General features: G+C 45.4%; 1 protein-coding gene across 1 annotated transcript in view; it reads left to right on the top strand.

Moving 5' to 3' along the window:
- The first annotated feature begins 988 nt into the window (after window positions 1–988).
- SLC35F1 (solute carrier family 35 member F1) overlaps window positions 989–26,413 on the top strand; it is a 246,953-nt gene continuing 221,528 nt past the window's right edge. Inside the window, exon 1 of the mRNA XM_065681006.1 lies at window positions 989–1,366. Coding sequence (XP_065537078.1) covers window positions 1,164–1,366 — 203 coding nt within the window. The 5' untranslated portion in view covers window positions 989–1,163. The remainder of the gene's footprint in view (window positions 1,367–26,413) is intronic.

The raw sequence follows: 26,413 nt of genomic DNA, 5'->3' as shown, positions 1-26,413 counted from the left end.
TCAATTTTTAAAGTGAAACATCTTACTCTTTAGAATATGAAATATTAAACGCACATTCAAACCGCATCTTCTGAGAGACAGTCCCGTGCTTGAAAGAGACTCACACAATAGTCTGTTACAAGCCTCGCCCCGGCATGAACTTGAGGCGCTCCATCCCTGAGGAAAATGCACGGAACTCTGACCTTAGCGGCAGCCTCCGTCCCTCCTGCGGTCCCTTACGGGCAGTGCAAGAGCACGGGTGGCGTCCGGGGGCATTTTTTATTGGCTTTTTCCAATTCACTGGAGCCAGTGCAGGCCACGCCACGGTTCAGAGGGCAGATGGGTGGCAGTTCCTAGGTGCTCGCACCTTCCCGGCCAGCCGAGGAGGAGGTGCCTGGATGTAGGCAACAGCCAGTGGACTACCAAAAAAAAAACTCACCCCAGAAAGTCTGCTAAACACCCCAGGGGGAAAACAACGGCTACTTGATGAGGGAAAGTTTGGGGATAAGCAGCGCTATGCTGCCTTCCAGAGGGACGGGACGGGACGGGACGGGTCGGGACGGCGGCCCCAGCCTGCGGGGCGGTATCCCGCATCCCGAGCGCCGCTCCTCCGGGGATCCCCCGAATCCCGCCCGACCGCCAACGCCCCGAGGGGTGCCCTGCGTTGGGGGGGCGGAGGAGCTGCCGCCGCCTCCGGCGCCCCCTGGCGGCCTCCGGCGCGCTCGTCCGGCGGAGGCGCGGCGTGCAGGGGCGGCAGCGGCTATGCACGGCTCCGAGGGGTCTCCGCCGCCTCCGTGAGGAGCCGGGCCGGGTCGGCAGCCGTGCGCTCGGGGTGCGCGGGGCGGAGGCGAGCCGGGAACAAAGGAGATCGGGGCGGCGCAGCGGCGGCGGCTCCGCCGGGGGGAGGCACCGGCTGGCTGGGCGCGGGGGGTGTGGGGAGGAGGAGGAGGAGGAGGAGGAGGAGGAGGGTCGCCAAACTGCTGCCACTTCTCCGACCGTGAGCGGCACTCGCTGGAGGCGGCGGCGGCAGCCCGCCCCTCGCTGCATGGCAGCCCAGTGAGGGAGGAGCGGGCGAGGGTCTGGCGCTGCCCGGAAGCCGAGGGAGCCAGCGCCGGCGGCAGCAGCGCCCGCCGCCCTCCCGCCGGGATGCGCCCCGCGCTCCGCTGAGGCGCAGCCCCGCAGCGATGCTCTCCCCCGAGCGCCACCGCCACCACCGCCACCCGCCGCAGCCGCAGCCGCCGCCGTCGCCGCACCACCCGCCGCAGCCCAGCCATGTCGTGGCCACCATCGAGAACCTGCCGGCGGAGGGCGGCAGCGGCGGCGGCAGGAGCGGCATCTCCGCGCCCTCCTCCAGCGTGCGCCAGAGGATCAGGAAAGTGTTGAACAGGTGAGGCCGGGGGTGCTCCGGCGGCTCTGCGCTGCTCTTCGCCCCGGGGCGCGCAGGTCCCGGGGGCGGCCGTCGGGTGAGCCCGGCCCGGCCCTGCCCCTCGGCGGCGTGGGCACGAAGGCTCCGGCGGAGCGGCTCGCTCCGCTCGGCCGGGCGGGCAGCGCCTTTCCCCGCAGGAGCCGCGGGCAGGGGGCGGTGGCGCGGAGCCTCTCCCGGCCCATTGCTGCCTCCGAGGCGGCGGGGTGAGGGGCGGCTCCGGCCCGTTCCCTCCCTCCCCTCCGGGGCCGGCGCTGGTCGCACCTGCTCTGCCCGCAGGCGCATCCCCACGGCGGGGCCCCCGCGCCTCCCGCCCGTCTCGGCTTCCCTGGCCCGGGGCACGGCGGGGAGGAAGGACCCAAGTAGCCGGTACCGCCGCCCGGCCGGTGGCGGAGAGTTGGAACGGCGGCGCCGGGGAAGGGGCGGCCCCTCGTCCCGGCGGGGTCCGCCAGCCGCGGGGCTTTGCGCGGACCCGGTCAGGTGTCGTGGGCAGCATGCTGTGGCTGCGGGAGCGGGCTGCCGGCGGGACGCTGGCTTGTCCCCTCGCCTGTGCGTGCGGCTCGGGATTGTCAGCTCAAAGCCAGGGAAGCGCAGGGGGCTAGGGGCAAATAACTTCACCGAACGCTCAAGAAAACACTGGAACCATCTCATTCAAATCCCTTACGCTCTTTGTCAGTTGTTTCTTTTGCACTGCATTTGAGCAGGGCTGAGGTTTTTGCCATAAAACTTGTCTGTCCAGAGCCTAACCGGTTGCACTTCTCCAAAAGGCGCTCCTGCCTGAAAAGCCGACTGAAGCGATCCCTTTCTGCCCAGTGACTTTTATGTGCTGAATAGAGCCGTTGCAGGGCAGCAGTGTGATGGTGCCTATCAGTATCGGCCTCTTTGTCCTCAGTTTAGTTTCAGACACATGTAGTATGGATAAGCTACTAAGAAAGACGGCTGTTTTATCTGGATATACTAGTTTTGAAGGTGAACGTCTTTTACTCTTTCAAGCTTTTAAACATTAGGAAATTATGATTGTTGCTATCTTTGTTACAGATACCTGAAGGTATTTGGTTGCTCACAGATCATTGCTGTTAGATGCAGCTAATTAACTGCAACCATTGTAGGAGGATCCTCAAACACATCAGTAAGGGAGGAAATACTTATCCTTTGTTATTCAAGCATGAGAAGGATTGAAAAGAAGTTGAAACAAGTAAGAGCTGCTTCAGCTCAATTATACATTTCCTTATACATGCGTGCTAGTAACTCTCAGCATAGTCAAATTCACTCAATTCCTCAACCCAACTGTCTGTGTCATCTTGGGTGTCCTGTGCTTGCAAAATCCTGCTCTCCTTCTGCTTGGTCATCCTGAGGTGTGTGTCCATCCTGAAACGAGACACTAGAGGAAAGAAGTTTTCTCAGGGGCAGCAAGAAAGGAATTAAGATGTGGTGAGGGGATCAGATACAGAAGAAATATGTACTCCTGTTCACGGGTGGTAATAGTGACCTCTAGGGAGCCATCAAACTGACTATGGTCTTCACGGCTAGAAGATGTTGGATTAATTCATATAGGTCAAGCATTTACAGTGCTTATGCATATATATGATTCTCAGCCATAGAAAAGAGTCAAGTAAGTATTTATTATTTTAGATAAATGATTGAAATGAGAATATACAGATTTATTTTTTTTTAAGGGAGAAAGGATAGAAATGGGCTCCAGTGACTGAAGTTCAAATCTTTGTCTGATTCACAAACTTGAATCTAGAAATAAGATCTCCCGTTGCCCAGAAGATCACCCTAATGAACAGAGCCCTGCTACTTTTTCACAGAATCATAGAATGGTTTGGGTTGAGTTGGAAGGGACCTTAAAAATCATGAAGTTCCAACCCTTCTGCCAAAGGTGGGGATGCCTTACACTAGACCAGCTTGTTCAAAGCTCCGTCCAACCTGGCCTTGAGCACTGCCAAGGATGGGCAGCCACAGCTTCTCTGGGCAACCTGTGCCAGCGCCTCACCAACCTGGCAGTAAAGGATTTCTTCCTAATATCTAATCTAGATCTACCCTCTGTCAGTTTAAAACCATTACTTATTCTCCTACCACTACTTACTATTACGAAAAGTCCCTCTCCAGATTTCTTACAGGCCCCCTTCAGGTACTAGAAGGCTGCTGTAAGATTTTCCTGGATCCTTCTTCAGGCTGAACAAGCCCAACTCTCTCAGCCTGTCTTCATAGGAGAGGTGCTCCGGCCCTCATGAACATGTTTATGAACATGTTCTTTTCTCCTCTTCAGGCATGAAATGAAAGTCAGTTTTTTCCAAATGTACGTGATTTCTGGAGTGGGAGAAGACTTGTTACTGTGGTGTTTTTAAACAGCCTTTTCCTTGTGTAAGAGAATCCTCAGCACATCCAGAAGTCTGTATCAGGGCAAATACTGCCTGAGTTAGGTTTCCTGTGTCTTTACATGGGAACTAATGACACAGCCCATGTAAGGTCATGGCTTTCATGCAATATTTCTGTTGATACAGTGAAGTGACACAGTGAAATGGATGCTCACGCAATGAAAATGTTTTCATCTTCTGTGGGAACAATAGCATGCAAATGTGTAAGGGAAAGGAAGAAATATATATGGTATATCCCTAAAGAAGCAGGAGACCAGAACAAACTAAGCATTGGCTTCTTCGGTTAATGCTTTTCTGCTGGAACGGGGCAGCACTTTCTCCATGCTGTCTCTACCATTTTGTGCACTATTTGCTTGAGACCCATTTGTGAAAGATCCCTGATTGCCTCATTGGGTTGAGCTTGTGTATTTTTGTTTTCTGCTAGACAAAATGGGGGCTTCTCAGGAAGAGGAACAAAACAAAAAGCTTGACAACAGAAACCTGCTTGTAGCTGGTGGAATCATAGAATGGTTTGGGTTGCAAGGGACCTTTAAAGGTCACTGAGTCCAGCCCCCCTGCAATAGGCAGGCACATCTTCAACTAGATCAGGTTGCTCAGAGCCGCATCCAACTTGACCTTGAATGTTTCCAGGGATGGGGCACCCAGTGCCTCTCTGGGCAACCTGTGCCAGTATTTGACCACCTTCATTGTGAAAAATTTATTACTTACATATATGTAGTCTAAACCTACCCTCATTTAGTTTAGAACTACTACCCCTTATCCTATCACAATGGGCCTTGCTAAAAAGCCTTTCCCCAGCGACAGGTCAGGGAGGAAATAAGACAGCAGGAGAATGGGCACAGACACTGGCAGAAACAGCATCATTTCTCTCTCATTTTGTATGTGAGAGTTTGGTCATCCAGGCACTTTGTGATTCCTGAATTGCCTTCAGAGGCTCCTCTTAAAGTTGCTTTACAAGCTATGAAAACATATCTTAACTTCACCTCCCAACCTCTCCTCCCTGTTCACTCAATAGATCCTGAGGTAATAGAGGAATACTGGAACACCCCCCTCCCCAGGGTATTTGAGAAGAGAACACACTGAAAGCAGAGCTGGTGGACTGTAACAGTCTATTTCAGTGATCGCAGCAAACACTGAGTTCTGTGAAAAAGTTGGCCATGAAGGAAAAGTAGACCACAGAACTGAAGGGTCAGAATCATGGAGGACTGGAGATGCTTGATGAAATTGTGGGGTTTACTGGAACAGTTTGGATATAAATCCTGAGCTGCCAGTGGTCCTGAAGAGGACCTGCTGCAACAGGAACAAGCTTCCTGTTATCCTTGAAGGATATCTGTTACCTGGGAAGGATGGCTTGGAATTGCTGTTGCGTTAAGAGGAAATGCAGATTACACTGCAGATATGCTCCTGGACCTGTGATTCACACCCATGGTCCATGAATCCCAGCTGCAGGGTGCTGCCTGGTACCTTCCTTGTGACATTTGCTGAGCGGGTGTCCCTGGCTGATCCTGCCCTGCTACGTTGCAAGGGAGAGAAAGAACAGAGTTGGCTGTTTGATTGCTTGCTTGCTTCCACACAGCCTCTGCAAAGCCAAAATTGGACTCCACCAACTCTGCTTGCAGAGGACCACTTGATGAGCAGTGACTCACCTGCTCCACATTGCCTCCCACCTACAGTAGGAAGCAAGAAGAAAAGGAGAAAATCATGTGCTTTGGAGTTCTGCGTTTCTCCGTGCCTCCACCCCAGCACCTGCCTGTTTCAGAGGTACTGATTGGTGGGTCAGCACTTGTTCTGTGTGCCTGTCTCCCAGCACAGAAGGGGTCTCTTGTGTCCCTTCCCTGCTCTTCCTACCTGACCTGAAGGCTCAAGAGCACAGAGTCACCTGCCAAATGTTGCCGGTGGCCCCTGAAGACTTCTGAAGCATGGATCTCTTGTTGGAAAGACTGGTCATCACCTCTGCAGAGGACTGGGCAGAGAATAAACATTGCTGAAACACAGGGGGAGCAGGTTGCCAGATGATCTCTGTGGGGAATTCTTAAAAATTATTTATCTAAATGAGAGCCAACAGATGATTATGGACCTGGACATAATCTCGTTAGTCCTAGGCATCAGGACAAGGAGGGGAAATGAAGGTTTTCCAAGGAAATAAGTTAATGTCTTTGGATAGTATAACAAAGTTATTTTACCTAAGTAAATGTGAATATTCTGGTAAACAAAAAATACCATAGCCTCGCCAATGAACTCAGGTCTCCAAAGTAACATCTGAGGCTCTGCTATTGTGTTGCTTTCCCTGATGAGAAAGCTGGATGGCACATACTGTTTTCTGGGTTTACCCACTTCTATCTTACAGTACTTTCTTAAGGAGTAAGATCTAGCCATGCCTTATCTTGCTGTTTCAAGGGTATCTTCATGTGCTTTGTACTTTTCAGAAGTTTCCTAAAGATCATATCAGAATAGTAGAGACTTATTCAACTTGATATAAAAAAAAATGGAGTAAGAGTAATTTGAAGCACGTAGTCCCATGCCATCTTTTAAATAGATTTGTAGTTGTCTGCTCTAGTGAATTGTGAAAGCTGTCTCTCGAGCAGTGTGAGTCTTTCTGTACTTCTTCGCTCACTTACTCACTTTATCCAGTAAATTTCAGCCTTGTGCATAATGCCAGTGTATGCTCTAATTGCCACTTCTTTTCTTAGGAAAAGGAAGAAAAAAGAATGTTGCTAATAATTGTAATTCATTAAGCTAGGTAGGGTTTTATTGAGCAAAATTATATGACGAAAACCAGTTGGATTCTTCTTGTCAGAAAGCTTGCTGTTTGGGTACAGTCTGTGTAAAACTTTGCCTTTTTAATATGCTACAGGCCAAATTCATCCCTGATAATGGAGTTGAGGAAGAATTTGTCCCACTAGCTGACTAACTTTGAACTTGAATTGTGTGTCAAGGCTACTAACTCTTCAGAAATGAGAGTTGTTTGAATGACAGTGCAAGTATCAAAAGCTATAACCCTATGGTTTTTTTTTTTCCCTAATAACATGTACCCACATAGAAAATCAGGCAGAGGGAGTTTATATACTTAAAAAGAACCTGAAACTGAATAATAATGAAATTGAGGTAACGTGTTTCATTGCCCCAAAGCAATACCGTCTTTCAGTTGACTGATCAGAGAGGCAAACCAACCAAATAATTTATGGCATTTTTTCCTTAATGAAAAGCAAGTTAAGGATCAAACATACCAGTTTTGGAATCCAAAAAAAGAGTGGGTATTCATAACCTTCAGTTGCTTTGCTTTCTTCTTCAAAACAAAAGGATTGGCTTCCTTTGGGATTTTTATTCTCAAAAAGTATAAATAGCTTCTCAAAGTCCACCCAGAATAACAGTGACTGTAGAAGAATGAGTCTGAGCTCAATTCAGATAGCTGTAGCTCTCCTTTTAGGTAAAAATGTTCGTAACATTCTGAAATAAGTCAAAGAAAATGAGTTCATAGCACAGATCAAGCAACTAGGTTGTCTTTTGTGTGCCCGTTAGAACGATTCTTTTTGGTCGGGGAAGTGGGAAGATCATATCTGCCCGTAGGAAAGCATCCTAGCAGAGGATTTAGAACTTAACTGATGAAAAATTTCCCCCCTCACCTTGCTTTTGCTCCTGAGAATTTACATCTTAGGAGACAGCAGCCTTGCTGGTCCTAGTCTGAAATAGTGATACTGTAAATGCACTGCAGTCTAAACCCGACAGCTGACATACTGATTGGGACAGGGGAAAAGACTTTCCTAGGAGGGTCAGTGTGGCAAGATGAAATATGTGGGTGTCTTCTGTCTACCTATGACATTCAGAAGGCTGGTACTTACTGGGTGCCTGTCTGTAAGTGGGAATTTTTGACACTGGCTGTGCCGTGGGCTTTGGGAAGGGGTTACTGCCTCTTGAACTAGGGGGGTTTCAAAGGAGCAGCACTGTAAATGGCTCCATAGAGAAAGCTGAAGGAATGGACAGAGTGGCTCTTATGGAATGGACAGAGCAGCTTTAATGTGCTAATGAGGGGAAGGCCAGATGCCAGCACTGATCAGAAGAGCTCTTTGTGGCTCTGTCTCTTTAGAGATGGCTGGAGTCTCTGTCCTTATCGAGGTTGTTTCTGCAGGCAGAGGCAAACACTGGGTCTATTAGTGAGGTGTTCCCTTCCTTTAAGTCAGCAGATAGCCTCACAGATCAGCACTTGAATACCGATTAGGGCTAATTACCAGGAAAGCTTAGGAAAAAGAATTTACTAAAGAAGCTTAACTTCAAAAGAAAACTACAAAAAATCACCCCCCAAACCCAACAACAAGAGAACACTCGTGCTCAAAGGCTTGTGAGCCGAGCTTAAACTCAGCTGAAATCACCTGTTGCAAGAATAGCAGTATGGGGACTTGTAAATTGCTACGACTGCAAAGTGTGTACGTATTGGTGGATGTGAAATTCATGCTGTGAACTGCCTAACCTACCTGACTCTGCTTATTTATGTGTGTCATCTGTCCCTCTGGGATTTTTGCTGAAAACGCACCAGTTTTGAAGCTTGTCTTTCAGCTTTCTTTGACTTGGTTTCTCTTGTGATTTAAGAAAGCATTCTTCAATAAATATTCACTCTCTGTCATTTTGTCCTAGAGGCATCAAATGATTGAGTTAGCAGGTTTGACCCCCATGCATCACGTTCTCCTCAGTGTGGCTGGAACTAAAGAGTAAGAGATTGAGGAGGGAGAATCTGCATCCTGGCATCACTCACTGAGAGCACCCATGTGGCAATACGACGCCATACCTCTGCAGAGAGCGTGCCTGCTTTTTGGGATGTGCCATGGTACATGGCGCTAGCCAGATAATATCCTACACAGGGTGGATGACCCTTGGTCTCATGAGAAAGGTCTGTCCACAAATGACACTATGTAGGTGCCACCATAAGAAATTGTGACACTTACTAAGCTAGCCTTCTGTTTGCAGCTGATACAGTCATTTTCCCTTGATGTGGTGATCAGTAGCTTCCTTACGCTGCCTTTTCCCGTGTTGATGTGGGAGACCATGCTTCACCTTCAGACAGATCTGACCCAAGGCAGCCTGTAGGCACTTAGAGGCCGATAGTGAATCTTCTTGTTTGCTGTAACTTTTATTCCTGTCAGAACATGGAGATGAGTCAAAACCTTGGCAAGAAGGATTGGGTTTCTCAAGACTGCATGTTCAGCAGAGTTTCTTATGTCCAGACTGGGTTTTTTTGGATGGAAAGCAAGTAAGACTTAATGGTAATCTAGTGATGGGAATACTTATGTAGGAGACCAGGTTTAACTGTGCTCTGCTTTGCATCCCTGAGGGCTGCTGCAAACACATGGACTGTGATGTCCTCTTGAGATGAAGAACCTCAAAAGGTTGTGGTTTTGTCCTAATGCAAAATTTTGAAAATTGAAAGTTTGGGACAAGAAGATGCTTTTTTTGTCCAGCTCATCTCCCAAGGCATTTCAGGCTTCAAGGTGTTCATTTACAATAGCATGCTATGCTTGAAACAGATTGCTGCATCTCTAATACAGATAAATGAGGTAATTTCTGTCCAGTAACAGAACCATAATTATTACTTCCCAAGCCCTAGTGTTAATAGCAACCTGTGAGCCAGTGTTAAGTGTTGACAAAATGAAACCAAAATTTGAAACATTTATAGTGATGGCCATTAGTTATCCCTCTCTGGTGTTCATTTGTCAAAGAAACTGTTGCACGTGTGTTCAGAAGCCTGCTTCACTGTCTTGTTATTGGGCTGCACTGATTTTAAAATGGTGCCGTCTTCTGTGCCACATTAATTTTCATTACTTTTCTCATTTGGCAAATGTTTTGATGTGACCTGATGTGGAAATCAGTTAAGTGGGGATTAAATTTTTCACTACGAAGATGGAGAGGCACTGGCACAGGGTGCCCAGAGAAGCTGTGGCTGCCCCATCCCTGGCAGTGTTCAAGGCCAGGTTGGATGGGGCTTTGAGCAACCTGGTCCAGTGGAAGGTGTCCCTGCCCATGGCAGAGGGGTTGGAACTGGACAGTCTTTAATGGCCCTTCCAACCCAAACCATTCCATGATAAATGTTTCTAGCCATTTGGTGAAATGGAGAGGAAGCCATTGGCAGTGTTGGAGGGAGATACCAGCATCTGTTCCCACTCTGGTACTTCATCAACCTCAGTGAAGAGGAAGAGAGCTCCACAGCTCCACTCCTGGATGTCTCCAGCCTAGTAACTAAAATCCAGATCCTTAATGTAGCCTTGGGGCTGCTAGCTCAGATGCTTTCAGTGGATGTTTGGGGTATATTGGCTGAATGAGAGTGATGGCTACAGTTTAGAAACCATGGAACTTATCTCTGCCTTTTATTGAAGAGAGGAGTTAGATGTCTAACATCTAACCTGACAAGAAGGCCTGACAGGAAGGGCCTAATAACTCAAGGTGGATAAGGCATAAGCTGCACCCTATCCTATGCTTTCTTTTTTTCTTTTACCAGGGTGCAGTATTCTTCTGTGTGGATCTTTGCTTTCTCCCCCTCTACGATGATCAGACAAATGTTGGAAAATACTTAATAAAATTAAATTAATTACGTTGTGGCTGTTCTAAGTCCAGATATTTTATGGAGCCTCTGTGTTTTCAGTGTCTTCTGCAGCCTGATTTAGGCTTTTTACCTTCTGAAATCTGTTCTTACTAGAAGCTGAGTGCCATAATGAAACTGAGCGTTTCTTTCCTGTTGCTCTTTTCCTTTTCTCTCTCTGATGCTGCTACAGACATGAAATACTTTTGATTATGTTTTTGTTTTAACTCCCTGTTGCCAGTATATTGAGGTCTGTAGGGACTCTTCTGTATAGATTGAAAGTGAGGAAGGACAGCAAATAGCGAGTAGGTTGTGAAGAGTTGAGCAGGGAGCTGGGAAATATTTTCATGGGTATGGGATTTGATACTTGAAGGAAATAAAACTTTAATATGGTAGAGATGATTTTCATCAGGCTGTGTATGTGGCTTAAGTACCATCAGTCTCCAAGCTTCATCTAATGTGGCGGGGAAAGAGCCAGCACCCAATATATGTAATTATCAGACTCAAGTGCCTCCTTTCCTGCATGACCTACCTGATGTGCACAGGTAACTTCCAGCCAGATCTGGATACCTGACTCCTCTGTTGGTGCCTGGTGTGCTGAGGGGGGTGCTTTGTAGAAGAAATTACTATTTTTCTGGAATTTAGAGATCACCATTTGCAGAAGTGTGGTCCGGCTTGTCCAGAGCAGGCAACACCTATGCTTAGCCCTGGAGACATTGCTCTGTTGCCTTCTCTTCACGTTCTTCTACCAACAGTGCTTTGCTTTGGTTTAGCACTCACCAGCAGGTTTTTGACAGTATACTGGTTTTTTGGTCCAGTTTGTGGTGGTGGTGGATATGACATCTTTGAAGGGGTTCTATAGAATCCAGGACATTAGAGGACTTAATCTAGAAGCGCAGGGGCAAGGTGGTATGGTGGTTGTCCTGCCTGTCTGTGGAAGGGTTACATTGCATCTACGTTAACCAAGTAAAATCTCTGGGATTCAGAGTTTCTCCTGCTCTAAAGAGATACTTGAGTTTCAGACGCCAAGTAATTCCCTAATAATTCACTTGAAAGAAGGACTCTGTGTCTGTGTGTGTAAGCATGCGAGATCTTTTCGGATGAACTACAAGTTACCTAAATTTAACATCCTGTTATAAATAAATAAATTCCAGGACATTCTAACTCATAGAAGAATTTCTGCTAAATTTGATATCTGAAATTGTTCATACGTATTGATTTGGTAGGTATTACCATGTTAATGGAACTTATCATTACTCAGCTAGATTAATTTATTAGATTTATTCCTACACTTTCAGAAGGTATAGATGTATTGAGACATGAGCCTGCAAATCAATACCAATTCCTTTTCTCATTTATGAATCCTCTTACTAGCATCCAGAATACTGTTACACCTTAGAGTATTTAGATGCAATTTATTTTGAAGCATACACTCCAACAATTGTGTCTTTCTTCTTTGTTCTCTAATGATTCTTTCTGATGTATGTGGGCTCTGTTTGAGCTAAATGCTGTGCATCAAGCCTCAAACGAATCATGACAATACTCTAGTCACTGGGGCTAGTCAGCAACTTAGGTGTTTACGAGATTCGGGCTCTGAGACCAGACCTAATCTTTGAGATGTGTTTTGGCTGCTGTTCTGCATGGGAGGCCCAAAGCAAGAGAGGAAACAAAGGTAAAAAAGTTATTTACAACTAAGTTGCCTACCAAATGTAGTGTATTTGCATGTTTTTCTTTGAACAGTGGCCATGTGTGCATTATCCTTCAGAAAGAGTGGTGTTTGAGAAGTGGTAGCAAAGACCAGCCAGAATGGATAGCTGATGTAGGGCCTATTTGTTTGCTTCCAGAGCATAAGCATCAGGCAAAAGCTGCTGAAAGTTTGATGGGAAGTGAGGAAGGTGGAGGCTACAGCAACTATGGAGGAAGAAAGTGGTTTGGTCACTTTTGCCCATGCTGCCATTTCAAGACAGGTAGACAGCACTGATGGTAGGGAGAGATCAGTCTTCATGAGGTCCAAGCATGGGCGTTTCTGTTCACATCATGGCACCAGTAGTGCTTGGAGATACCTTCCTTCTTTCCTTCGGATGGACCAGAAATGTTCTGTAACTGTCAGGAAGAGAACTGCAGAGACCTCAGGCCAACCTCATCCAGAGCAGCTCACTAAATATTTTGTTGAGAAATCTGCAGCAGCTGCAAGTGCACAGAGATAATGTTTCATCCAGAGGTCTGCAAGGTGATTCTCCTTAAAACTAACTCTTCTCCGGCCAGCCTTTCTTTGTTGTTTTCCAGTAAAAGTTGCTCTATACACCCAGTATATTGCTCATCTTACCACTTTTTGGTCTGTACTTACCTCTTGCTACTGTAGCTGCTGCTTGTGCGCCACTGCAATTGCTGGGCATTAAAAGCTCAAGCCCGATAAACAAAAACAGCATGCACAAAAGGACCAGTCAGGTGAGAGAGGGAAACTGAGGGGAAAAACCTCACCCCCCAAACCATCATAATGCAGAAGTAGGCATTGGAATTAGAAAGATGGGGAGATGCCCTGTGAATACTGACTGTCTGATTCAGTCATGGGATTTGGGACCAAAGCTGGAGCGTTGTGGGTTGTGGTGTTGTGACTGTGCTTGACTAAAAGTTACAGGAGACCCGGTGGACAAAAAGCAGCTCAACCAGCCCGTGGCAGTGAAGGGAAGGGAGGTGTGGGCCTTTTGCCTGTTTTGTTTTTGGAAGAAGCTTGTGTTGCAGATGCAGATAAAGGGAAGTACTGTGTTTTGAAGGACTTGGGAAGAAGTTACATACGGTAATATTTACGGTCCAGGATTGGACACCAATTGCTTTTTCAGCCTTGGGCAAATCTCTCTACCTCCCAGGGTCTGGTTCAGTACCTGTAAAATGGGGATAGTTAAACTTAACTACCTGGAAGAGTTGTTGATTAGTTAATGCTTATAAAATGCTATACAGTGCTATAAAATACAGTATAGTGCTCAGAAGCATCTGCTCTGCGGTTACTGTAGTGCTTCTCTGAAACTTTATGGGCAACTGTTTGCCGAGAAACAAAATGAGAGATGCGTGCAGTACGTGCAGGCTTTGGGAGACAAGGGGATGGCATCTTTTCAAAGGCATCTAGCTTCCCTGAGGTACCTCCTGTCAGAATACAAGGACAAGTTTCCTGAGCATACCTGCAGTGGTCTGGCACTGAAACTGGTGTCGGATGAGGCTGGGACTGCAGTAGGGGGCTCTGACAGGTGATAGAAGAGCACTTTGCTCCACTCACAGTTGCTCATTCTTATTCTTGCTCCTGTTTCCAGCCTCCTTCCGCTTTGTTGTGCTGGTGGAGCTGTTTGCATGGTGGCATGGAGAACCATATTGGTGGCTTGATGCAGAAGGGAATCAAAATGGGAAAAAGTTTCTGTTGCTGTTGGTTTGTATTTCCAGATGTACCTTCTCTCCAGTGGAGTTTATCATGTGGTGACAAAAACATGGACTAGCATGGAGAATAGGGTGGTACAGGGGTGAGAACAAGCATGGGGAGAAAGCAGGGCTGGGGCTGCTGAATCTTTGCTGACACTGGAGATGATGCCACAAACCATGTTACCCAAACACAGAGGATGCTGCCATCACAGGGGCTAGGAGGTGGGTTAGTGAGCTGACCTCCTTTCCTGCCTCCTGAGACATGTTATACCGGTTTCATTGGAGATGTGTGTATGGCAGCATAAGAGGTGGCAAAGATGTGATGCTGGCTGGAGCTCACCATGTTGCGTGTGAAACTGCCGACAAGGGGGAAGGAGCTAAAGATGTGCCAGAGATGAGCCTGTAATAATTTCTGAGATTTACATCTTGATGCTATTATTTGGGATACTTGTGACATGAATGTATGGCATTATGTGGACAATGCACATACACACATGCATACTGATTTGGTTTAATAGGGGACTGTTAAGAAAAGAACAAGTGTGCATAGAAAACCATTTCCTAATCAGCCACTGCTGATTTAGTAACTAGAAGTTATTACGAGAGGGTAGTGAGTTACCAGGTGCAAAGATTGGCCCTCTCAGCCATTTCACAGAACTGGGTAAGATAAACCTGAGCAATATGTTTGCTCTTAAGTCACAGTTTCACAGACTGCTGAAAGGTCTCACTTCTGTCTCTTTGCTGCTCCTGGCCAAATTGCTCCTTCTGCTTTTGCTAAGCCAGGTCTGTTTCCTGTCACATCTCACAGTTGGCTCACTAAAACAGCAGAGAATTAACCTGGCTGAAAAAGGTTGTTGTTGTTGCTGGGTCTTTAGCTAGCTGTTGATTAGACTAGTGCCTAAACTAGGGAAAGGAAGGAGCCTGTGGGCAGGGAACAGGAAGCAACAGGGACAGAGGAGATGGAGAAAATAGGGATTGGAAATAAAAGAAACTGAAAAGAAGGAAGGAAAAGTATCTCTTTCTATGTTTTTTGTCTCATTTGTACTGTAATACCATGCCTGAGCTAACTGCTTGTTGCCAGGGTCTTTAGTTTCCTACTGTCCTACCTTCTCCCTTGTTATAAACTTTAGTGCTGATGTTCCTGAGAAAAGTTGTGATGACCCCAGCTGAAACTGGTGGGTATCAACAGTTGGTAAACAGTCAGCTGTAGCCAGTTCCCCACTCAAATAGGGGTAAGTGACGTGGTTGTATAAAGGGAAAAGAGAAGGTGGTTTGGTGTTTGATAGTATAGATCTGGATGGAGCTGGTGGAAAAAAAAATGCATGCTGTAGGTCTGAATTCTGTAAGTACTTGCTGTGCTGTACAGTTGGAGGTGATGGTGGAGGTGTGATGCAGCCCTAAATGGACATGTCTTCCTTGTTGCACCTTCTGTTTATTTGTTTTTAGGGGATGGGCATTTCTGCAAAACCTTAATATATGTATGCTATATTTTTCTGTGTTGTTAGAAGATGGACTAGAAGCCTTATCCCTGGTACTGTTTGTTCACAGTAACTGAAAGAGAGGTGTATGTTCAGCAGTCCTAAAATCACTGTACCCAGTGTGTGGCAGTGCCCTTGTGGGTTTTATGACTCACTTTTGTCTGGTGTGGTGTGCTGTGCAGTAACTTTTCTGCTGCTGATGGTTAGAAAAACAGCAACTGATCAGTGGTCACTGAACTGGTTCATCTTGCTTTCTGTGACAGCATGCTCTGTATTTCAGCTTTCTCCTATGATGTGCACTGTGAATAGCTGATGTGATTTTTTTATTTGGTCAGTGTAACTTCGGGGGTGTATTGCCCCTCCCTGGCCTTTCTTTTTCCCCTCTGTCTTTACCTAGAGCCAGCAGTCAGGTGCTTGCTTTCCCAAAAGCCATGCCTTAGAGGGGGTGCTCTGATCAGTAATCCAATGGCTTCAGTTACTGAAAGAATTTCTTAAAAACCTCCACCAATTTGGGCACCTTGGGGGTGGTCACACTAGGGCTCCTTTTGGGTAGAGAGATTGTACTGACATATAAAGATAGTTTTCTGTGAGTGTTTGTTTATTAGTCCTGCTTCCCAAATCAATCCTGTATCATCCTAGCATGCTGTTGTATTCTCCCCCAAGAGAATACAACATAGAGTCATAGGATAGTTTGGGTTAGAAAGGATCTTCAAAGGTCATCTAGTCCACTGCCCCTGCAGGGATATCTTGAACTAGATCAGGTTGCCCAAAACCACATCCAAGCCTGGTCTTGAATGTCTCCAGGGATGATGCATCTACCACCTCTTTGGGCAATTTGTTCAAGTATTTTACCATGCTCATTGTAAAAAATCTCTTCTTCAGATCCAGCCTGAATCTTCCCTCTTTTAGTTTAAAACCATTACCCCTCATCCTATTGCAGCAGGCCCTGCTAAAAGGCTTTCCTTGTGCTGCCCAGCTCTAGTGTATCACTTCACAACACCCTCTCCTCTCCTGCTACAGGTAAAACTGTTGTATTTAGAGCACCAAAAGCACAGACAGGAAGGTGGAAAATGAGTATTGTAGAAGACAAAAAGCATGAAACAGTATGGTGGTATACTGTGCCTGGAGAGAAATAAAGGATAAAGAAATCCAGACAGAGGACATTTCGCATTGTAAGTTCTTCATCATGTTCCTGTTGAAAGAAGATGGAGGTGATAATAGAAATTCCAGATCAGGGCCTAAAGCTTCTTTAGGTTGTGACTTGCTCTTAACAACAACAAAAATTTAAAATAAATAAAGTAGAACATTGCAGTTTATCTAGCTTTTAACAACTGTGAGGTTGTACTTGATTTTCTTGGCAAGTTATTTTCATGAGTGGTGGTAGGTGACCACTTCCTGATCCCCAGGTGAAATTTTAGGAGGTTTTGGTTTTGTGACTTGGGTCAAAGGGTTGTATGTCTGTCCATACAAGCCGAATACATCACTGTTTACAGATCTAAGTGTTAATACCAGGAGTTTTTTTGTGACAATACTAAAGGCAAGTTTGGCCATGGAACAACTACGATACTTTCTTTTTGCCTTGCACTCTAAAAATTTTTCTGGTTTATGGTTCCCCACTATCCTCTGGATTACTGTCCAACACCCAACTCGGACTGTTTGCTGGGGCTGGTCTTGTTTTAGGGAAGCTTAAACTGTTGCCGCATATCCTGCTCTCAGTTAAAGCTTTAACACTTGTAAATAAACATAGTCCAGGTTGGTATCCGTGGGCTAGTCAAGCAGTTGTGTTCAGGCAGGGAAGGTCTCTATTACTGGAAGTACAGGCTATGTTGATTTTAAAAGAAAAAAAAAAAAACCCAAACCAAAAGTGCTACAGGACAGTATAGAGCAGTTCCTGGTTTGATACCAAAATGAGTGAGCAGAAAACCAGGGAATAAGCAGAAGCTTCTTCCTGGCAGGTAAATCCTGCCAGTGTTTGAATCCCTATTGTTTGAACTGGGGAGATGCAACACAACGAATATCTCCGTCTCATTTCATCTCTGTTTGAGTATGCTTCTGTGGCATAGACATAAATTGTCAAGGAGGGAGGGAGGAAGAACCTATTTCTTTGCCTTTTGTGTGATTGTAATGGATATGGCTCGACTTCAGGCAAGCAGAGATTGTTACGTGGCTTGCAATGAGCTAGCTTGCATGTGTGCATATAGTATAAACACATTGGCTGTTCTTATAAGTGCAGTGATGGTGACGTACTGCAAGTGATGGATCATCTCTTTTGTCTGAAAGACCTACTATATGAGTGAAAAAGATATAGTAGCGTTGCAGGAAAAAGTGACACATGAGTTCTTAACATGAATTCCTACTTGGATCCTCAAACACATGATACCCACAATTGTGTTTTCTTTACATGGCCAACCTTTCTTCTTTCCTCGTTCTCCCTATACATGCAGCCTGCCTCCAAAGCCACAGCAGCACTGCAGTTGGAAGATTTCCTGTAAAGGAAGGGGGAGTATGGGCAGAGTCCCCCATTCCCAGTGGAGTGGGTCTATTATGAAGGATGAATTGCGCCCAGACAATGCAGCCCCTCGAGGAGCCCATGACCTTTTTGAGATGTTTGTGTGGGTAAGAGGGCACACTGCAGTCCCTGTATCCCAGCCGAAGTGCGGGTAGTGTGATGCCCTGGTTGTCATAGCAATTAATCACTGCTTTTTTAAGGGCTGCTGTCGACTACAAATCCCTGTAAATTGCCAGAACCTGGTTTAAGCTGCTCCTTAGGCACCTTTCTATTTAATTTACCCCAAAAGGTGGGATGGAGAGATGTTTGGAGTTTTTTTAACCCCAACTAGTAAAAAAAAAAAATAAAAGCCAGAAGAACTTTGGTGCATGCTGTTGGACTGGCTTTCACCTTCATGGGCTTGCTGAGACACAGGGAATTTCTGTGAAGAACAACTGCAACATAGATGGGGTGTGTGTGTGTGCTGGCTTCCAGCTCAGTGCATGTAGTCTTCACACGATTGTGTGTACCTGGGAAATGTAAGAGACATTGTCTTTGAGAGGTATGCATGCATTTTTTTTCCCCCTATCTTACTCTTTTCTATCTTATTCTAGTTATTTATTCTTATTATGAGAAGATTTATACCAGACAGTTAATGTGTATGTCTCTGGCCTTTCTTTGTGCTTTAAAAAGAACAGCTGGGAATTACTGTTACAGTGATGGAAATGAAAGCCAGCTGCAGCAAGACTGTACTTTGTATTTGTCTGTTTGCGTAAGTAATGGGTGAGAAATAGGCAATGTTTACTATATCATTATTTCAGGAACCTGAATAGTGGTGAAGACAAATACTTCTTAGAAGTCTTTCTGTAGGTTAAAGCCCTGTTCACCGGAAAGGCAGTCTTAATTTCCTCAGTACATTGTTAGAAAAGCTGCCCAGAAGTTTGAGAAGACTTTTTTCTTCTTCTTCCTTAGAGGCACTGGAGTCTCTGTTACCTTTAGTATTGCTTCTCAGAAAGAAACCCCAACAAATCCACAACAAAACCAAATGCCATGAAGGGAAACAGGTTTAAAAGGACGAGTTATCAAACACACAATATTCTCTCTTAGCCTTAAGGACAGCTACAATTCAACATAGTCTTTTTTGTTTGTTTTTAATGATACATACAAATTTGTATACACAACATGTGTGTGGAAACTTGCAATTAGTTTTGCTGGAGATAGTGGGTAAGATGCTGGCGTTCCTTGGTATAACAGATCAGAATCAAATGTGATAAAATAGATTAAGTAACCTCGCTTATCTGCAACATTAATAGCTGTGCACACTCAGTGCATGCTATATATCCTGGTCTGGGGTGATTAGCTTAGTCCTCTTGGTCACAGACATGGGAATATCCTTTTGTAGAACTACAGAACCATAATATTGGCTTGCTGTATTTTAACAAGCATCTTGTGTTACTGTTGATAATTAAACTGTGGTTGAAGAAACAGTCCTGCTTCATTTTATGTATGGCACTTCACTATAATCTTTCAGGATTGGTCAAGCTGGAGCAACTAGTGGGTTGTGTCCATTTGGGTTACTTCTCCTCATCTTGCAGCTTTGCAGCCATTACCTCTCCCCTATCAAAGAGTTTTAAACTGAAGGTGTACATGATTGCTGCTCAAGGACTGCAGGCTAAGCTCTTGTTTATTAAGTTTGTATCCCCCAGGATCAGCTTTCCTGTGTGGAAGAATAATAACCAGTTAAAGAAAGCATTCTTTTCCCTCCCTCCCTTCCTTCCTTTTCATGGGGCCTGTGAAAATTCCTTTCCCAGGTCTGCATTGTTCCTGGTCAGCAGAGACTCATCAAAGACCCCAAGGCAGATGGTGTTTTTGGGATGCTGCCTGTTCTCGTTGCTAGTAGTCCTTGTAGCAGGTACAATTTGCAACAGGTAACATTGTCCAGCTTTTGAAAGCCCGCTTTTGGCATCCAGATCAAGGGGGCTTAAAGGGGATGGGAGATAGAGTAGGTTTCAGTTCCTGCCATACTTACAGCGGCTCTTTATCTAGGATGATTCTGATTACCCAGCAGAACAAGTATTTGAATTTGGGTATGCCCACATCCATGCTGCTGCCAGAACTAGCAGGCTGTTGCCTCATGCCTTGTTCTTCCCAGCAAATGTAGCTAAAGCCGGTATTTTTTATTTGTTTTGGGTTGTTTTTTGTTGGTTTTTTTGTTTTGTCGTCCCGTCCCCCCAGTACAAGGTGGTGTTGTGTTCCCCCCCCCCCCCCCCCCCATGCAATATAGTAATGCAATATAGTATTGTGATGGTATTCTTGCTTTACTAAAAGTATTCCAGGGAGCCCTGTGTACATGAGCAGTGCCTGTCTTAAATACATCAGTGTGATTATACGGGTTCTGGTGTGGTGCAGAACCTGTATAATTGTATTGTATTCAGCAGCTGTCCTGAATTCTTGCAGAAGTCCTGAAAACTTCCTTTCATCCTTCTCCATCTGCGGCAGTGCCAGGACTCCCCTCTGTGCAAATGGTGGGCCAGGTTCTAGGGGCTTTTTAGGTGAAACTCCCCCAGATCCCAGTGGGACTGTGCAGAGAGGCTGGTGGATGCTGGGAGGAGATACCCTGATGTGATAGCAGAAAGCTGGAGCTACTCTCCTTAATTACAGTATCTTGAAGCCCAGCAGAATGACATGTAACAGCTTCTTGCCTTGATGGCAGAGGCAAAGAAGAAACTTGCTCTTGTTTGAGAGTTGTAGATGCCATCCTGTCCTTTCCAGCCTGGCAGCTCACAGCAGCTTTTGCAGCAGGGCAGCCAGCAGGGTCTGGTGTTTAGTGCATGGGCTTCTCCAAAGCCAATGGGGAGGAAGACCTTGCTCACATCTCTTATACTAGAAAGCTACTTTGTGAGGGGCTTGCATGTTGAACGTGGTAGAGCTGACGGCTCCTGATTTTAGGAAGATGTATGATAAGGGGAAACTAACTGGTATTATAAGATAGAGCAGTAACCGTGGTATGGTATGAGTGAGCTGGCAGCTGCTTGTTCCTGCAGTCTCCCACCAGCTGAAGCTGAGATGTGCCAGGGATGGTGGAGAACAGTGCAGCCTGTGTGGTGGGAAGAGAGATTTCGGTCTTGTGTGTCGAGTGGTCCATACCCGAGTCTTCCGTGGTAAAAGCCCTGGGTCCTTACCATCTCTGGGCTGCCATATGACTGCAGGAGCCACCATGGTGTATGGCAGGAGCTGCTGCTGGCTGTGACCCTGCCTGCGCCTTTCACATGGCATGGCTTTTGCGCTGAGCTCTACACATGATGCCTGCTCTGCCTGCCCCGGGGCCAGTGCTGAGGAACACTTTTACTTTACATTTGTCATCTCAGTGCAGTGTTTTTGTGAAGCAGTAGTTGGTTGTACCTTTTCCTCTGTTCTGTGTGGCTGCTGTTCCCTTCACCCCCTCACCTGCAGCTTCCCTTTCTTTCTTCTTCTCCCCAGCTTGGCTGCCTCTTTTTCTTGCCCTTCCCACAGAAGAAGATATTCTTAGGTAAGGGTCAGATGCTCAGGTCTGTTGGGGAAAGCAGTTAGAGGGTTTTGAGACTGAAATAGTGCAGCTGCTTTTTGGTGCCTGCTGGGAGGAGTTTGCTATCCTGTATCCTCTACCCCGACTCTGGCCTCTTGTGGAGGCAGTTGGTCCTGCTTAAACATGTGTGGGCTTGAAGGGGCTTTTAGAGCAGAAGTCATCTGGGTCTTTTTTCCCATGGCTTTAGTCTGTTCAGCATGTCTCACAGAAGCAAGATACCTGGTTAAAAATAAATGCAAACTTAGGTTAAGATTTGGTTTCTGTGGTTGAGATTTTTCAGAAGGACAATAACCATTGGACTGGAAATGATTTATCGGTGGCAGCAGCTTTACTGTTGCAGTGTGCAGGGCTCTTCTGGTGTCATACTCTCGAGCCTGTGGATCTTCCAGCCATGAGAATTACATGAGGCACAATGTCCTCTCTAGTGGAAGAGCAGTTCTAACTGATTTCACTTACACCCTTGTGAAATGATTTTTAGCTGTCAAGACTAATGCTGTAGTGGGATAATTATAATGTAGCGGTATGGGCATGGAACAAAGCTTCTTTAGTTTTAACCCACATTCTGACATGATGTCCCTGCAGCTTGAGATAGGCAATTCCCTGGTTTGCTTCTTGTTTTCCTTCTAGGATGCAACACCAGCCCTACCCTACATCAGGAGACTTGGACTGTTTAATGAAGAAAAAAAAGGGGAGGGGGAAGAGTTTTATAAATGCTTCTAATGTGTATTGTAAATACAGGGGAGAGGAGCAGCCATGGTGAAGGAGAGGCTATAAAGGCCATGTCACAGATATGGAAGAGTCTTTTCAATATCTTGCTACAGCTCAAGAAAACATAAAAGAGCAATGTAATTGGGATTCTGTTGAATTATATGTAATATTGGCACTGAGTTCTCGATTAGTTTCATTTTGGTAATGCTTTCCTTCTTGCCAACAGAATCATCTCTGTGAATAAGCTGCCTCCTCGTTTACTTGCATGGCCTGATTATATAGTTATCCCTTGACTGTTACGACTCTTAAAATTAATGTTGAGCTCAGGTGGGTAGGTATTCTAGGATTGCATCTGAAATACTTCTCTGCTTTGACTGACCACACAAATGCCCAGAACTGGGATAAGCCATTCTGCTGACAGCTTTATTAACTTTCTTCAGTTTTCTTACCATTGAAATTGCTTGTCACAACAATAAGAATAGCCTCCAACATAATGTTAAATAGTCTATGCCTTCTTAACAGAAGAAAACTGAGAGTTAGTAGAATATCTGATGAATATAGTACTTCTAGAGCTTTTGCATCTTAAAGTTGACCTGGAAAACACTAATACCAAACCTGAGCTGGGCTTTTGTTCATCCCCAGATCCAAATGTGTCTGCAACTATGTTTCTTTGCCTACTTTGCAGCTCATGTCCTTTGCATCACCTCTATGTCCTCCTTAACACAAGGAAACTTCTGTTCCATATCTTGGCTCAGTGTCTCTGAGGCACCGGTATCTACTGCTTAAGCAATGGAACATGATTTCCACACCCCCCACCATCCCCCTTGTCAGAGTCAAGATAGCCATCTACAAATACGATGGTCTGGCTGTGGTACGATAGCCTAATAGGTGCATTCATAAAGCCAGATAAGCAAAAAAGTTTGAGATTCAGATTCCGGGGTACGCAAATCCACAGGTACTTGGGCAACAGAGAACTGTTGACAAGCTAATGTTAACTGCAGTTAATGAGCCTGAAATTTTTGTCTTAAAAAAAGACTGGTTTCTGCATGGAAAATAAAGTTCGGTGTAGGGTGTGTGTCAGTAAAACAGGTGTTTTCTTGTAAAGCTTGTAGAGTTTTGCCCCGCAGAAGTAGGAAAAAATCAACAATCGCATCTTGTGGTGTCTGAAGAAACTGAAGAAATCACGGAGATTATAATCCTCAAGTGTTTTCGGTGCCTGTGTAGGGCGTCATGACATAAGCATGAACACCAGCTTCTATGCAAAATGTTCCTGTTCATTCTAGACTGTAGCAATAAGTTAACACAAGATGTGCTAACTTCCTAAATAAAATATTACTGCTTCGTGTGTCAACTTGAATTTTGCTGGCTGATTTAGGAAAAACATTAGCCCCCAAATGCACTGAGGGGGATCTGTACCCTCCAGTACCTCAAAGATTGACTTAGCCCCCAAAAGCTCCCTAGGTCTTAATCAAATTCTCTCTTTTCTGTCTTTGCTAGACGTTTTTGTGATACCATCTTTTTATGTTAAGTCCTAGCTCTGTGTTGTCTTGCAACATGCTCTTAGAAAAAAAGGTTATATTAATTTTTGGGGTAGGGAGACTGAAGAATGTGAAAGAATGTGCACTAGCTAGCCTGTGTGTGCTACTTGTTTTCATTTTTAAATAAAAATCTTAAAGCCTTAACTTGCTCTGCAGTAGCAGAAGGAGTTTGGGGCCGCTCAAAGATATAATTGGGACTAATGGGATAGATACAAAAGCTGGGCCTTAGAAAACAGGACTCGATGAGATATCTGTTTGAATGTGAACTAATGTTTCATGGGAAAAAAAGAGATCCTCCAAGGTAAATCACAGAAAGCTCTTTCAAATCCATGTGGAGGAAACAGTTCCTTGCTGATGGGAGGAAATGTCCTTTGTAGCCCTGATTTCTATTTTATTATTATTTTTTTTTTTTTAGCTCTTTGTCAAAGCTGCAATTTCAGAACTATTATGGGAAAGGGATGAAGGATTTGCTTTCAGACCAAAGTCTTGTTATATCGCTATGATGTGCCATTTTTTAATTGTCTCCCTTGGTGCAGGGCTGCAATTTGTCACAAGCTTCCTCCCTGCGCATGGTCAGGTAGGAGACCCTGAGCAATGGTCTCTGGTTGTCTGCTCAATCCAAGCCGTGAAGGGGATCAGAGCAGCATCTCAGGCCAGGCTGGTTACCCCCTGCAGGGGTTTCCCATGATGGGGAGCAGGGCAGCACTATCCTTCTTGGCGGCTGCTGCTGGCTGGGAAGAGCGTACATGAGACCGGGCACAGCTATAGCTCCTGCTTCTTTGATGTGCTGCTGAGTGGCTTTGTGTGCTGCAGTCTTGTGGTCCTCTCCTTTGTGGCACCTAAACTGTGATTAAATCCTCAACGAGTGTCCCTTCACTAGGCAACGGCAGAACAGCGCCTGGAATTTGTTCAGTTCATTGATAAAACCCGAGCCTGAAAGAATGATGATGCCTTTGTGTGAGTGCATCGAGGCCTCTGCAACAGGCTGGCAGATGCCAAATTCTGCTGCCCGAGCCCTCTGTCCCGTAATCCCAGCCTCTGGGCAGTTGCCTCTTGGGACCTGCTTTGAGGTTTTACATCTTGTGTGTTAAAGTAATGTATTGGTGCAGAATGTTCCATGAACTTAAGGGCCCTGAAGACTTTTCCATAGAACTGTGAGTGTTTGAAAGCAGAAATGTAGCGGAGACCTGCTGCATGAGATGAAATAGCATTTTGTAGGCTGCTTTGAAAGGTGAAACAAACAAAACAAGGGTGTTGTGTTATTTTTTTATTTTGATTTTTTTTTTTTTCCCCCAAACACAATGCGAAGCAATGGCTATGTCCTGGTAGTCAAGCAATAAATAATCTGAGCGTGAAGTGCGTATGTCTCTGCCTACTGTCCTGAGAGCACATACTGCATCTGGAATAAATGGGTGAAATTTCACTGAGTTAGTGGAGTGGCAGCAGTTCGGGTACATTCTCCCTATTCATTATTTCTTTTAGAAGCCCCAGTCGCACTTTGAGGCTGTGAATGAGTGGAATTTTTCTTCTAAAGCAGATAATCCAACCGCTTGGTTGTGAATGGGGAATGGCATGTCTTTCAAATTAACCACACAAACTCCGAGCACATAATGATTTTCTGAGATTTACAAGTGGAACTGTTAAATTAGTTTGTGATTTAAAGTGAATTTTAAATTTTGCTCCTTTGGGAATTCTCAGGCTGCTTCCTTTCCATGGGCTAAGCAGAAAAATAATGCAGAGCTTGCACCTTTTTTTTTCTTCCATTTCTTTTTCCTTTTTTCTTTGCTATAGTGCCTGAATGCATGATGCTTTGTTTGACCTTTAGCCTCCTGATGCTGGTGGATAGAGGCCTGAGAAGTTTTCCCCGTAGCTGTTTTTTTGCTGATGCAGATATAGAGCTGCTGCTTAAAGTAGGCATCTTCATGCTGGAACAGAGGAAGAAAACTTCAGTTCCCCAAGGTTAGCCAAACTAAAAAAGGCAGAGAAGGAAAAAGAGGGGAAATTTATGCTCACTTCTGGGCTACCTCAAGATACCAAATGTGATGCAGCCATCAGTTGGCTGTCCTTTCTTATTGTGCAAATGTTGTATTTTCCACTTAAGCAGCCTTGTCACAGCTGGGCACCTGAGTTATATCTGTGAGATGGAAAGTGCTAAAAAGTGTATAATTTCCCTGATAAATTGCCATCGTGATTCCTTCCCCGCCATCCCCCAGTAATGTATTCTTTTAAGCTCTGGGTTTGGGTACATGTTTTATTACTATATGTACGTTTCTAAAACTTGAACTAATTCTGTCCAGTGGGGAAGTCACAGATCCCACTTTTGCACCTTTCTGTACTCTGTGTGACAGCTTAAGCAGCACTACGCCTTTTGCAAAATGAGGGTTAGGCTCCCAGGTGGCTTATGCTGCTTCTGCAGTTTTTGTTTCTAGACTTCAGCGATCGCCAAATGTTGCCAGGTTTCATGGACATAGTGTTAAATCTGATAGTGAACCCGTGTATAAAGAGTGGTTTTTTAATCATAATGTAGGCTGGGGTTTGTATTGCTGGATGTTGGCCATCTCTAGACAGGGCGTTTGATAATACGTTGTTTCTCTGTGCTCAGTGGGTGAAGATAGGCCCTCCCAGAGTATTATCTTGTCCTGTCTTAAAATGGTTACTTGCCCTCTGAACAAGCTTTTCCCTCTTCACTGAAGAGTGAGAAGTGACCTGACAGGTAGTTTTTGATGGCTTAAATTGGTTGGGAGGAATTCCACTCCTAAATTAGTACTAATAGATTGCCCTGTTTGCCTTTTTGAAGGAATCAGACGCTACCTGATTGAGACTTGGTTTACCTCCTCCCCAGCATATAAACAAGGAAAACCTATGTTATGCAACAGAGCA

The sequence above is a fragment of the Lathamus discolor genome, chromosome 5, assembly GCF_037157495.1.
Source record: "Lathamus discolor isolate bLatDis1 chromosome 5, bLatDis1.hap1, whole genome shotgun sequence".
Classification (NCBI taxonomy): domain Eukaryota; kingdom Metazoa; phylum Chordata; class Aves; order Psittaciformes; family Psittacidae; genus Lathamus; species Lathamus discolor.
The sequence above is the reverse complement of the archived record's forward strand: the minus strand, read 5'-3'. Positions and strand labels throughout refer to the sequence as shown.